The 13914-nt window shown below is 37.8% G+C and overlaps 1 protein-coding gene across 2 annotated transcripts in view; it reads right to left on the bottom strand.

Annotated features, from left to right (window-relative positions):
* GPATCH1 (G-patch domain containing 1) overlaps window positions 1–13914 on the bottom strand; it is a 41569-nt gene that overhangs the window by 702 nt on the left and 26953 nt on the right. For both annotated transcript variants that reach the window (XM_063111507.1, XM_063111508.1), the window contains 4 exons: window positions 7450–7666; window positions 5936–6043; window positions 3797–3894; window positions 2319–2467 (listed from right to left, as the gene is read on the bottom strand). In XM_063111507.1, the coding sequence (XP_062967577.1) occupies window positions 2319–2467; window positions 3797–3894; window positions 5936–6043; window positions 7450–7666 (572 nt within the window). The remainder of the gene's footprint in view (window positions 1–2318; window positions 2468–3796; window positions 3895–5935; window positions 6044–7449; window positions 7667–13914) is intronic.

Genomic DNA, 13914 nt, shown 5'->3' with positions numbered 1-13914 from the left:
GGGAAGGAACTAAAACATGTTTGCTCCAGGGCCAAAATCTCCCTAAGTTGTCAGTCTTAAATCTCAATTCCATACATACAAGAATGTTTATGGCAGCTGTACTTAGAGCACAGGTGGGTCACACTGGTCCTAGGTCCTTGGTCTCTAGGCCCAAAGTAGAAAACTAAATGTCTGCAACAATAGAATAGACAAATACACTGTGGTGTATTTGCATAAAGGAATACTGCACAGCAATGAGACAAGCCAGCTACTGCTGCCTACAATACAGAGGAATCTCGTGAGCTAGACGCTGAAGAGTTCATACTACATGATTTCTTTAAATAAAGTTAAAACTTGCCAAAAGCAATCAAAGGTGATAAAAGCCAGAAGAGTGTTTACCTTTGGGGAGGAGAGTGGGAATGGTACATAGGAGGAGACAGGAGAGGCCTCTGGGGTGCTGGTTTATTCCTTGATCTGGGTGCTTTCTCCTTGGGTGTATTCAGGGAGTGAAAATGCATGGAGTCGTGAACTTAGGACCTCTGCACATTCACGTACACATGTGCAATAAAAAGCTTACCTAACTGTATGATTTCATTTCTGTGGCATTCCAGGATAGGCAAAACTCACAGCAAGTGACAGGAAGCAGATCAGTGTCTCCCAGGGAGGGGCTGGAGGGGGCAGATGCAACTCCAACCACAACTAGGCTGTACTGCCACTGAAGAAAAGTAGCAGGGGACCTGTGGCTGGTGAGACCCTGTGGCCAGTGTCGGGGATGCAGATAAGACTCACATGGCTGTGACCTTCAAATGCCCCTTCCAGAAGACACATACAGACAAGACAGGCAAAGCACCCAGAGTGAACCAAGGCACCTTTTGATGATGGGGCCCCCTCCAGGTTCTTTAGGGAAAGCCTAGGAGGCTTGGGAGTGAGGGGATGTGGGAACTACCTTTAGCAACCACAGGAGTCATATGTAAATACTCTTCACACCTCTGATCCTCCTTCTATTCTTCCCAGGCCCTTCCTCAGAGGTAAGTGCTCTCATGTGTGGTAAGAATCCCTCCAGACTTTTTCCTATGCAAGAATGTATATGTGCATGTAGGGAAATCCAAAGGCCTGAGGATGGCTTTCTAGCATCAACAGTACTGAATGTATACACTGTTTTGCAGTTTTTGGTCTCTTAATAGTGAGTTTTAGATTCCAACCAGCACACAGCTATCTGCCCATGTTTTCTGACCGCTGCATAGTGCTCCAAAGAACATCCGTGCTCCAGCCCATCCCACCACACCCTCCTGATGGGCACTGAGGGGCTTCCATCTATGTCCCATATGTGCAGGTGCAAGTTCTTCCCACAGCAATGACTCATCAAATGGCCAAAACTGGTTAAGAGTGATCATATCAATCATTAGAGAAATGTGTGTGTGTACATGTGAGGGGTGCGTGCATGTGTATGTGTGTGTGTGTATAACCTTGGGTTAAGAAAGGCCTTTTAAAGATAAAATTGTAAAACGTACCAACAAAAAAAAAAATTGGTAAAATAGAGTACACCAAAAATTAAAACTTCCGTACAACAAAGACAGTTAAAAGCCATCTCATAGATAACACACTAAAACACAAAGAATTAATATCCAGAATTATTTTTTAATTCCTAAAAATCTGTAAAACAATACATAAATATATCAGTAAAACAAACAGCCCAACAGAAAACAGGATGACAAACAAAGAACATAAGAAGGCTGTTCACGAAAGAGCATATAGCAAAGCCTGAGAAATATGAAAAGATGCTCAACCTCATTAATAATCAAGAAAATGCAAATTAAAATGAGATACCATTTTTTACCATTATACTAGCAAACATTTTTATAATGTATGTAATTTTTGTAATTGATATAATAACCAGGTGCTTTCGTAATCTAGATATAGCCTCTTTGGAAAGCTATTTGGTAGTATTTAGTTACTATAAATGTTCATACTGTATGTAAATTTTTCCTACATAAAAGTATTTTATATTAAAAATGTGCACAAAAATGTGGAAGTATGTGTTTATAGTTGCACAAAAGAAAAAAGTCTTGCAGGTTACTTATGAATCTGATGGCAGAGATTACTGTGAGGGAACGAGAGGTTTGGAGAATTGGTCAAGGGCCACTTTATCTGTAAGGTCTGAATTTTCATAATGAAAATATGTTAATGTATTAGTTATGTAATTAAATATTAAAAGTTTTTTAAAAGCCTGGTTAATATACAAATTTCTCATTTCTGACATTTGCCTCTAAGCAAATACATCAAATATTCAGTAAGCCTTTGAAAGATTTCTGAAAAACCCACTGTTCCCCATTGCCTACCGCCTCAGTAGCTCCTGGGGTGACATGTCTGCGGTTCCTTCTTTGTCACTCTGGCTGTCACTGCTTTCGGTACTCTCAGAACTACTACTTTTCTCTGATTTTTTATTCTTTTGCTTCCCTTTGTGTTTATGCTTCCTGTGTTTCTTTTTCTGTAAAAAAAAAAAAAAAAAAAAAAAAAGGGAGGGAGGACCAAATGGGTGTTTCCCTCCCTAATTCATCACAATGAAAGGCATTTGGAGAGGGGGATAGGGAGAGATTGGACAAGGGGCATAAAGAATAAGTACAATTTGTAACAATATACATACAAGTAATATTGATTTGATCAACATATATCAACATTGAATCCCAAAAATATGTATAATCAATTATGATTCAATAAAAAAAAATTAAAAGAAAGAAAGAAAAGAAGGAAGGAAGGAAGGCATTTGGTTGCTGGAGTCATTCAAAAACTAAAAAGGCCTCATTTATAGTGAGTGTTAGCCTAACATGAGCAAACCAGGAGCAGACAGCTGTGCACATTCTCAACTGTGCACACACTGACACAGCCAATCCTCTAGCAACAGACATAGCAGAACCAAGCAGATGTAGGCAGGGCCCTGTCTTGACACTTAGCCCCCATCTTATGCACAGTGACCCGGGCCACCTCCTGTGAGAACCTGACCAGTTTATTTTGTTAGGCACCTGAGAAACTACACATCAGGATGGCAAGCACCCCAGAAAGGCACAAAGAAGAGGTTATAACAGATACACTGGTCAGAACAAATGGACTTTGGTCTTCAAACCTGTCAGCACTCAATTGTTTTCACTTCACTGCAAGAGAACTTCCGTCATCCTCCACGCCCGGGAATCCTTTCTTCTAGTAGCCAATAATGGAGCTGTTTCTAATCTCTTCCACTACTAGCCCAGACCACTTTGGGTACCCAACAATAATATTCACCTAATTAAAAGCCTGTGCCATAACTCAAAAAAAGACATGGATGATGAGGTAAGAGGCATTGACAGTGAAAGCACATGCTACTCCTTCTATTCAAATTTCCTCTACTTCAAATGGCAAACTATGGACTCTAATCTCAACCTGTAATAATGACAAAGCGGCTGAGAAATGTTCAAAATAATAGCTTCGTTTGAGTGAATAATCAATAAATACAGTTTTATTATTTAATACTCAACCATTACTCTAAGATACTTAAATGTCCCTTTTCCTACTTTTTAATGTTCACAAAAAATTTTTTTAAAGTACATCTGAACAAATTAAAAAGTTCTGCTCTGAAAGAAAAAGAAAGTTTCTGAAAAACAAATGGTTTGCACTGAATGTCAACCTTTCTGTTAAGGCTTAGAGAGACCTGCATACCCCCATCTTGGCCAACAGATACTCTCTTGGGCTGGTGTTATGTACCACTCCTGGGGGCTTATCTGGACAACAGAAGCAGGAATGTCAGACCCCACACCTCTCCTGGGACACCCAGAGATCAACTCACCTTCTCTTTCTTTCGCCTGTGCTCTTTCTTGGTCTTGTGTTTTTCTTTGTTCTTTTTATGTTTCTCTTTTTGAGGTGTCTCAAGTTTCTGACGAGCATCTGAAACACAAATGTAATCAACACATGAACTATGGGGGGAAAATAAAGACTAAATGTAAAAATAAGTAAGTTCCTAAGTTACTGAATCCGGAGTCTGACGTAGATGGAATGTTTAACATTGAGGTGGAACTCCTGCCCTTTGATTTGCTTCAGCCTCACTGATAAAATGGACTAACACACCACACTGTAGCACTGTATTTAGAAAGAAAGAAGCCAGAAACCTGTGTGATCTATTCAGTATCCTGCCTTACCTTATCTGCCAGATGAGGCCAGATGAAGATAAAGTCAGGCCAGAATGCCCACAAGACTTCTGTAATCTAACACCCTCAGGTAAGCTCAGAGGCAGAGCAGAACTGGAAACTCAGCCCTGGGATCTTTGGCACGTTGCCTAACCTCCAGAAGTCTCAGTTTCCTCATCTATAAAATGAGGATAATAAGAATCCCTATCCTTTTAGGGACATTGGGTGGATTAGACAGGACCATACACATGAATCCCATAGCCCAGAATCCCGCACATAAATGTTAGCTCTTCTTACAATGTCCTCTCTTTACAAAAACACATTTTATAACAATTTGTCTTATAAGTGGAAACACTAAAATCTAGCATTGAAACAACCTAATGTACGTAATCATTAAAAATAACTAAAGAAGCTGCATTTACCTAGATTCTCCACTTCCAAACTTAGACCAAAATGTTTTCTTGGGTCATTAATTTCCAGGTAACCAAACCAAAAAAAATTTGTAATAGTACAGATTGAGTATCCTTTATCTGAAATGCTTGGGACCAGAAGTGTTTTGAATTTTGGATTTTTTTTTAGACATTGGAATATCCATAGAATACATACTAGTTGAGCATCCCTAAACCAAAAATCTGAAATCAGAAATGCTCCAATGAGCATTTCCTTTGAGTGTCATGTTGGTGTTCAAAAAGCTTCGGATTTTAGACCATTTAGGGATGTTCAATCTGTAGAAGCAGTACAAGTCATTAAATCAACTTTTTCCACTTTAAGTTTCAGAATGTTTCAGAAGTGTGGATATTTCCCAAACCCAGTTAACAGGTGCCTGCAATAATCTAGTCCTATAGTAGGTCAGATTTTTCAAAATTTGAGCTCTCCAAACTTTTTTTTTAATCCTAGATTTTGAAAAACCATTTCCCCTAAGTAACCCATAGACCAAATTACTAGCTATTACAAGGGTATCAAGGACATTCTGGGAAAGAGGCATAAATAACTTAGCTTTCAAGTGCTGACACCAATTTTAAACTAAAGATCTGGACAACTAAAGCAAATAAAAATATGTTCATTGCAATTTTTCAAAACTTCATACTTTCTCCTCTGCTTTTAATCATCTCTCTGAAAGCTGAGTTAATTAATCAAACTTAATCATTATATGTAGCACTACAGGAAATTATAAAGTGGAAAATGGAATTATATGTTATTTATATATCTGGGCCATGTTACAGATGTTTGCTAATCCAGACTTCAAAAAGATTTATATGTCTGAGCCATGTTATAGATGTTTGTTAACCTAGCCATCAAAGAGCTTTTAACGTGAGATGTCAATCTAAGACGGCACTGAACATAAGTTGTTAAGGATATTGTGGGGGGTAGATAGACTGTATTTACTTCTAAAAGGACTAACTTGATTTTATTTGCTACATTAGCCAAAATATAAAAGTCTTAAAATATTCTTCTCCCCACAATTTCCCTCTCATCTCTGTATTCTAGATGTTTACTTTTTTATTCTATGAGTGACAACATTTAAGACACTTAGGACTCCACTGTGAACACCTGAAAGTGAAAAAAGAAGAAAAGTTTAAAGGTCTCTGAAGCTATACAGCAACAACTATCATTCAGGCAGTAGGTGGAGGTAATGGGTTTTAAAATGGGACTTAAAATAGATAAACCAGAAACAAGCTTATACGTTGGGTCAGCCTCAAGTCGGATCAGATGGGTGAGTGTAGCGGTGCTGCTGGAGTTGTCCTATCTCAGTGCAGACACGTGCTGATGCAAACAGGCACATGAAGGAGCTCTGGACTCACTGGGACAGAAGACAGGAGGCAGCCGTGGGCCAAACTCTTCTCTTTCATCTATCTGCATCTTTCGTATCAGTAAGGGAGGAGCTGGCTCCTGGGGTGCCGGCTGGCTAGCTGAAAAACACCAGCGCATTAATTTCATTCATTTACCCAACAGTAACGTGTCTCAGTCTTTAATTAATGTCTGTTGCCACCAGCTAACGTGTACTTTTCTTCACTTTGCTTAACTAGCTCCTGCCAGGTGCTGAGGACACAGCAGTAGACACTGAGGATCCCACCTCTGCCCTCAGGGACCCGGGAGCTAGGAAGTCAGTCACACAAGAGCACCTATGACGAAGCGCATCAAGGGCTGTAACACAGGGTGGAGTGTGTACCTTTGGGCACATGCTCCAGATCACCTGAGACCCAAAGGGCCATTTGAGAATAAAAACTTACACAAAGAAACAGTGATGTAAGACTATGTCCCATCCCAGAAAACTGGGGGAGACAAATTTCATTCAAAATAAATTATCAAAGAAGGAAAAACTGAAAACAAATGATCATGTTCACATTATAACTCTGTTTTTTAAACAGATTATTACATCTTCAGACAGAAGCCATATAAAAAATGGAAAAAGTCTGGAAAATAAGCATTAAAGTATTGACAGTGATTACTTCTGGTAAGTAGGATTATAGGGGATTTACGCTTTCTACATTTCTACACATTTGAACTTTTAAAATTCAAATCTATATGACTTTGTAATATAATATATGGGATTCTTTTTTTCACAGAAAAAAGAAATAGGCTGGTATTCGTAATCACTTAAGAAGAAACAATATTTTATATTTCTATATAACTTTTTGGTTAAAGGCCCTGAAAAATTATACCTGATAACTGACAGGAGAAGGCAGGAGAAAGCAGAACATTCCAAGGCTTAGATGGAAAATTCTGTCCACCCACCCAAGCATCTGAAAATTCTCCCACCTCTGCAAATGACAGACAGCTTCTTTTTCTATGCCCAAAACCCCCGGCAGGGGTGAACAGAACAAGTAGGACAGGCTGCTGACCAAGTGTTAGACTCACAGTAATGAGAACAGACACAATTCTCCAAGTGCTACTATGCACCAGGCAATGCCTGTCTGATGACTGATTCAGAGTATACAATTCGCCATAGAGAGAGGAAAGCAGGAAGAGCCCCTGTACACATCATGACCAAATGTCTTCCAATAATCCTGGCACCTCCTCACAAGCCAGGTTTTAAAAAAAGTGATCTTTTTAAATGACAATTTAACTATTTTTTAATTCTCAAATAGGATAACTCAGAAAATCAATATTATCAAACGCAGCTCTCTGAAAAATATACCACAGATTGCTACAAGATAGGAAAAAAAAAAAAAAATCTGCTCCACCCCTGCTAAAAATATAAGATTAAACATCATTGATTGCTAATTATCCTGATTTAAGATTACAAACTAAAAAAGAAGCTTCCCTAAAGAAATGGTTTTCTCTTTTAATCCCCAAGTCTGAAATATTGACCTACCATGTGCCACAGACGATGTTTCCCCCAAGGCAGTCTCTTGGGAACTTTTGACGTTGGTCTCCCCAGAACCGGCCTGATCATCTTCACTGTCTCCCTGCTCATCCTCAGAGGATGAGGACTTTTCATCTGAGGAGCTGGCAAAGATGGCTCTGAATAAGCCCATGGACGGGCGGCTACCTTCTCCCTCAGTCTGTGAATCCACATCTTTGTTTACTATCTGTAATAACAGTGAAATTAGAGTCAGGAGTAAGGAAGCAAGGGTGAGGGGAGCCAAACATTCTAGAATACACTTACATATACAAACACATATATTCATGTGTATGCTCTTGTACGCGAGCAAATCCATGGTATCCATGACAACACACTGCCAAACTAAACAACGATCCGTTTCTGAGTCAAGAACTTTAGAATGTGCCAGTTAGGTAGAAACAGCCGAAGCCTCTCATGAAGACTGGTCATTACTCAGAATTGCAAAGGACCCAGAAAAATAGAGAGCACAGCACCTCTGTCCTATTTTCAAGTCTGTCCAAGGCTTCAGAGGTCCAGTATTAAAAGTAATGAAGATAATCTGCTCATAGGAAAACACTGAAAAAAAAAAACTGTGGGTCTTCCACACAACTAGGAGGGAGCCAGGAACACATCGAAAAAATGGCCATGGGACTTCCCTTTGCAACAACACATCATTCTTCCTAAAATAAGTTCAGGTGATGGACATTCAGACTAACAAAAGAAAGAGGCAGAAACTTTTTCCAAACTCAATTCAGTAAACAAGGAGCAAGAAGACAGAGCTCCTACCCTCAAACAGCAATCACCAGACAAGGACCCCAGACCCCAAGGGTAATCTAACATGCCAAGCGGCACGAGAGAGCCCCAGGACCCGCCTACAGAAGCCATTTAAGTCCTTCCTTTTTTTTTTTGGCGGATGGCCAGTATGGAGATCTGAATCCTTGACCCGGTGACAGCCCTTCCATTTTACTGCTGAAGATCCTTGGGTCAGAGCTGAGGAGAGACTCTGTCAAGGACCCACTTGTGATTTGTGCCAGTGGGTGGGTCTGGATTCTACCACACAGTTGTTCTTACTCTTAGTCAGGGGTCATTCTCCATACTACATTACCGCCAATTTCTGGAACACAGTGACAAATACCCACACGAGGAAAACTGGGACAGTGGAGTCTGTAGTTTTAAAGTAAACGCTTTTCATATAAAAAAAATTAAAGAGGAAAAATAATAATAAAAAAGTCAGGAGCATGCCCAGATCTTGTTTTCTAAATACCGTTCCCCACTAAAAATAACCAGGGCTCCTTGGAGTGAGGACTACTCTAGAGCTTGGGTTGGGAAAGAAAAAGATGAGCCCACAACATCTTACTGTGTCGAGAAAGCAAGGACATGCTCAGAGAATAATAGGGACATATCAAAAGGACACAGAAGCCAACAGGAAGGGGCTCCAACCAGCCAAACCTTGGAATATTTGAGCATTAAGATGAATTACAACAGCACTACATTTATCCCTTTGGATAAAATAGGAAATCATGGATCCACAGTGATATAAATAAATAATTTTATGAGAAATAGGACAGTTACATATTTCAAAGTTCCTAAATATTATTAAAAAATAATTAAGCCAATTCAATTTCTATGCTATAGGGAAAATATTATTCTGGTTGTTCAGGATTAAGTCAAAACTTGTAAGAAATTAATAGATAAAAGGACTTATTAATTACAAAAGGGAAAAGACTAACTTTACAGTGGAAAAACCTGGTAGACACCACCTTACATAAATGATCAAAGTGCACTTCAGTAATGGGACAAGTTGACATGATGCGCTACCTGATGGGGTGCAACGAGGGCACAGCATCCCTTCCGAGGTTTCCTGCCAAAGATGCAGACCCTGACCCTAATCCTGAGGATGCATCAGACAAGCCCAAGTTGAGGAACATTCTACAAAATACTGGCCTGCAATCTTCAAAAGTCTTCAAAAATCATGAAAGAAGAAAAGACTTGGGAATTGTTCCAGACTGAAGGAGACCAAAGAGATGTGATAGCTAAATGCAACAAGTGATGCTAAACTGCATTCTTTTGCTATAAAGGACGTTATTAGGACAACTGGTAGAACTTGAATGAGTCTAAGGATTAGATAGCAATAATGTATCAGTGTCAATTTCCTGATTTTGATGTATGTACATACTGTGGTTACATAAAAGAATATCCTCCTTTGAAGGAAACACAGGGCATCTGGTTGGCAACTTATGCTGAAGTGAAAAAAATTAGGGGAAAAAAATTATCTGAATTTTATTTAAACTTCTGAGATTGTTTCATAATTTATAAAAATTTCTGAGAGAGGGCCTGATAGTGAAGCACAAGAAATGATGGCAATAATTCCTAAGAAAAGTCATGAATCTGATGTCTTCATGGCAAGCCACAGATACCAATATGAGTTCACATGCCTGGACCATAAACTGAATGATGGCTGACTGGTACTTGTGTTCACAGACATTTCTGGTCTTTAGACCTTTAATGGTCTAAAATAGTAAATGGATGGGCAGAATTATCACACGTACATGAGACATTCAACTCTTAAATAGTTTCAGGAGCTGATCCTTTCTGTTTTTATTTTTTCCAGAATATAAAGGAGCTATATTAGAATTAAATAACAACACCACACAGCAAACACACAAGGTCTGTGTCTACAAAGCTCCCTCACCACCCCCCTTTACCCTCCACCAAAAGATGCGCACATTCACATTTGTGTTGAGTCAGAAAGTTTTCAAAGAAAGAAATTAAATAATCCAGAGAGGGAAAGAGGCCTTTCTAGGATCTCATGGCTAATAAGTGAAAACATAAGAACTAAGAGTTTTTCCAGGCAAAAAAATATACCAATGCTATCTCAACATGATTTTCAACAAAGTATAGAAGTGTTTTTTAATCTAATGACCACATTACAGAACCCGAGTCCCTGAGTGGGGTTTTATGCTGTTAAAAAAGTAACAGTAAAGACCCAATGGACAGGTTCCAAATCTGTGGTGGCAGGGGTGGTGGCAGCAGCTGCTGGTCAGGAACCTAAGACTACAAGGGAGGGGACCTCTTTTCTCTAACCACAGGAGCTGTGGTCCCAACAGTCCAGAGTGAACTCCACTGTTTTCACCCCTTTCTGTCCTCCTGCCACCTGACTCTAGACAAAGATAAAGTCATGGGAAGTGCAAGGTAGAGCAGGGAAAATAAAGTCCCAGCTTTCTAATTGGAGGATGTGAAAGGGGAGCCTAGAGAGTCAGAAAGTGTCTGGAAGATCGTGAAGGAGAGGAGCTTAAGAGAGTGATCATATGTGACATACCACTTTTTTTTTCTGGTGACTGGCTTTGTGAACTTCTAATTTGCTTATGAGCTATGCACATGTAGATATGACTCAAATAGCAAACCAAAGGCTTCAATTACACAACTGTGCGATTAACCACCATCCAGGTCCCAGACCACCACTGGGTAGTGCACATGCAAGATAGATTTGAATAGTACTATATAGGCTCTGAAAACAGAAATGACATTAGAACCACAGCCCACAGAAGATGAGCTAGAACTTGTAGCCTGAATCTAAGTAGGCTGATTACCTGCTAAAGCAAAACAAAACAAAAAAAAAATCAACATTATTCTTGGAATTTAAATAAGATTCAGAGTCTCATAACAATATTCAAAATGTCCAGGATGCAATCCAAAATGACTTGGTATATGAACAACCAGGAAAATATCAACTTTCAAAAAACAATAAACACATGCCAACCCTGAAATGACAAAAATGTTGAAATTATCAAAGACTTTAAAGCAGCAATTATAACCATGCTCTAAGAGCAAATGAATGAAAAGAAAAAAGGTATAAAAAAGAAACAAAAGGAAAATTTAGAAAGAAAAATACAATAACCAAAATAAAAAATTTATTGCATGGGTTCAATAGCAGAATGAAGATAACACTGGAAAGAGTCAGTGAACTTGAAGACAGATCAATAGAAATTATCTGATTTGAACAACGGAGAGGGGAAAAAAAGGATTAAAAAAATGAACAGAGGCTGGCTCAAAGACCTGTGAGATGATATGAAAAAGGTCTAACATTTATGTCATCAGAATCCCAGAAGAGAAGTGAGATGTGGTGCAGAAAAAAATTTGGAAAAATAATGGCTGTAAATATTCCAAATTTATGGAAAGACAAACTCAGTGATTCAAGTAGTTCAGCAAACCCCAAACAAAATAAACTTAAAAAAAAAAAAAAAAAAATCCATGCCCAGACACATTATAATCAAATCGCTAAAAAACAAAGACAAAATGAAAATCTTGAAAGCAGCCAGAGGAAAAATCGCCTCATTATGAGCAGAGAAACAACAATGTGATGACTACAGATTTTTCATCAGAAACCATGGAGACAAGAAGGAAGTGGCACAAAATTTTTAAAGGGCTAAATGAAAAGAATTGTCAACCTAGAATTCTATATCCAGCAAAAACATCCTTTAGGAATGCAGACCAAATTCAAGACATTCTCAGATGAAAGAGATTTAAGAGAATCAGTTGTTCGAAATGCTCTAAAAGAAATGCTAAAGGAAGTTCCTAAGACAAGAAAATGATAGGAGAGGAAAACGTGGAACTTTAGGAGTGAAGAAACAGCAGTGAAGAAAGAGCAACAGAAATGGCAAATACCTGATTAAATAAAATAGACAGTTATCTCTGCATCAATTCTTTTAAAATATGAGGGTACTTCAAAAGTTCATGGAAAAATAGAATTAAAAGATAATGCAGAAAAAAAAAAGGCAATGTGAATCTTTCCATGAACTTTTTGAAGCCTCCTGGTATGTTTAACAACTGAAAACAAAAATGATAGATAGCACTGTTTGATGGAGTTTTCAGTGTATGTATATGTAATACACAAGACAACGTAAAGGGGGAGAGTAAAGGAATCCATATAATAGTAAAATTTCTACATTCTACTTATAGTGGTAAAATATTAATTCTAAGTAGGCTGTGAAAAGGTAAGTATGTATATTATAATCCCTACAGCAATTACTAAAAAATAATAAAGTAAAAAAATAAATTCAAATAAAATACTAAAATTATTCAAGTAATCCAAAAGAAGGCAGGAAAGGGAAACAAAAGAAACAAAAAAGTATGGAAACAAACAGAAAACAAACAATAAAATTGTACACCTAAATACAAAAATATCAACAATTACATTAAATGCAAATGTTCAAAACGCACAAAATATATTTATATCAAAACATATTTTTAAGAAAAACAATGACATGCTGTTTATAAGAAACCCACCTTAAATATAATGAAATAGATAGGTTAAAAGTACAAAGATGGAAAACTATAGATTATGCAAATGTTAACCAAAAGAAAATTACCAGGGATAAAGAGTGATACTACATAATAATAAAAGGGTCAATTCACCAAAAAGATATAACAATCCTAAATGTGTATGCACCTAACTTTCAAGAAAGCTTCATAATACATGAAGCAAAAAACCACTTTGGAACACAGTTTGGCGGCTTCTTATAAAATTAAATATATATGTACATATTACCCAGCAATCCACTACTAGGTATTTACTCTAGAGAAACGAAAACTTATGTTCACACAAAAACCTGCACACGAATGTTCCTAGCAGCTTTATTTGTCATAGCCAAAAGCTCGAAATAAGCCAAATGTCCATAAAAGGTAAATGGATCGACAAAACTGGTACATTCATACAATGAAATACTATTCAGCAATAAATAGGAATGAACTATACACGCATAATACTGATGAATCTTAGAGGTTTGATGCTGAGAGAAAGAAGCCAGTCTAGAAAGTCTGTATATGTACACTGTCTGACTACATTTATATAACATTCTGGAGAGAGCAAAACTAAAAGAACATATCAGTCGTTGACAGGGCATTGGGGTGAGGGGAGGGTGTGACTAAAAGGAATAGCATGGAGGAGTTTTTCAGGATGATGACACCGTCTGCAGCCTGACTGTGGTAATGGTTACATGAATCTATATATGTGTTCAAACTCATCAAATTGGGTCTGGCCAGTTAGCTCAGTTGGTTAGAGCCCAGTGTTATAACACCAAGGTCCAAGGGTTCGGATCTCGATACCAGCCAGACGCCAAAAAAATCCAAAAAAACAAACAAAAACAATCAATTTTAATGTATGTTAATTTAAAAAATAAAATAAATAAATAAATAAAGATTTTTTTAAAAAAAAAACCATTTTTAAATGAGGCTATTAATATAGAAATAAAAACCAACCTCTCAAGTTCAACTTTTAACTATTAAAGAAGCAACTTAAAAAACCCAATGGATATTTTCCCTATATTCTCCATGAAAGAGAATATTTATTATCCAGACATTTTCCAGTACAAACGCATTGAATTTTGTTTCAATAGTGGATGCTAAGTGAAAGCCATTCTAGGCAGAGAAGTTTATAACCTCTCTTCACATGATTAA

The sequence above is a fragment of the Cynocephalus volans genome, chromosome 10 (assembly GCF_027409185.1).
Source record: "Cynocephalus volans isolate mCynVol1 chromosome 10, mCynVol1.pri, whole genome shotgun sequence".
Taxonomy (NCBI): Eukaryota; Metazoa; Chordata; class Mammalia; order Dermoptera; family Cynocephalidae; genus Cynocephalus; species Cynocephalus volans.
The sequence above is the reverse complement of the archived record's forward strand: the minus strand, read 5'-3'. Positions and strand labels throughout refer to the sequence as shown.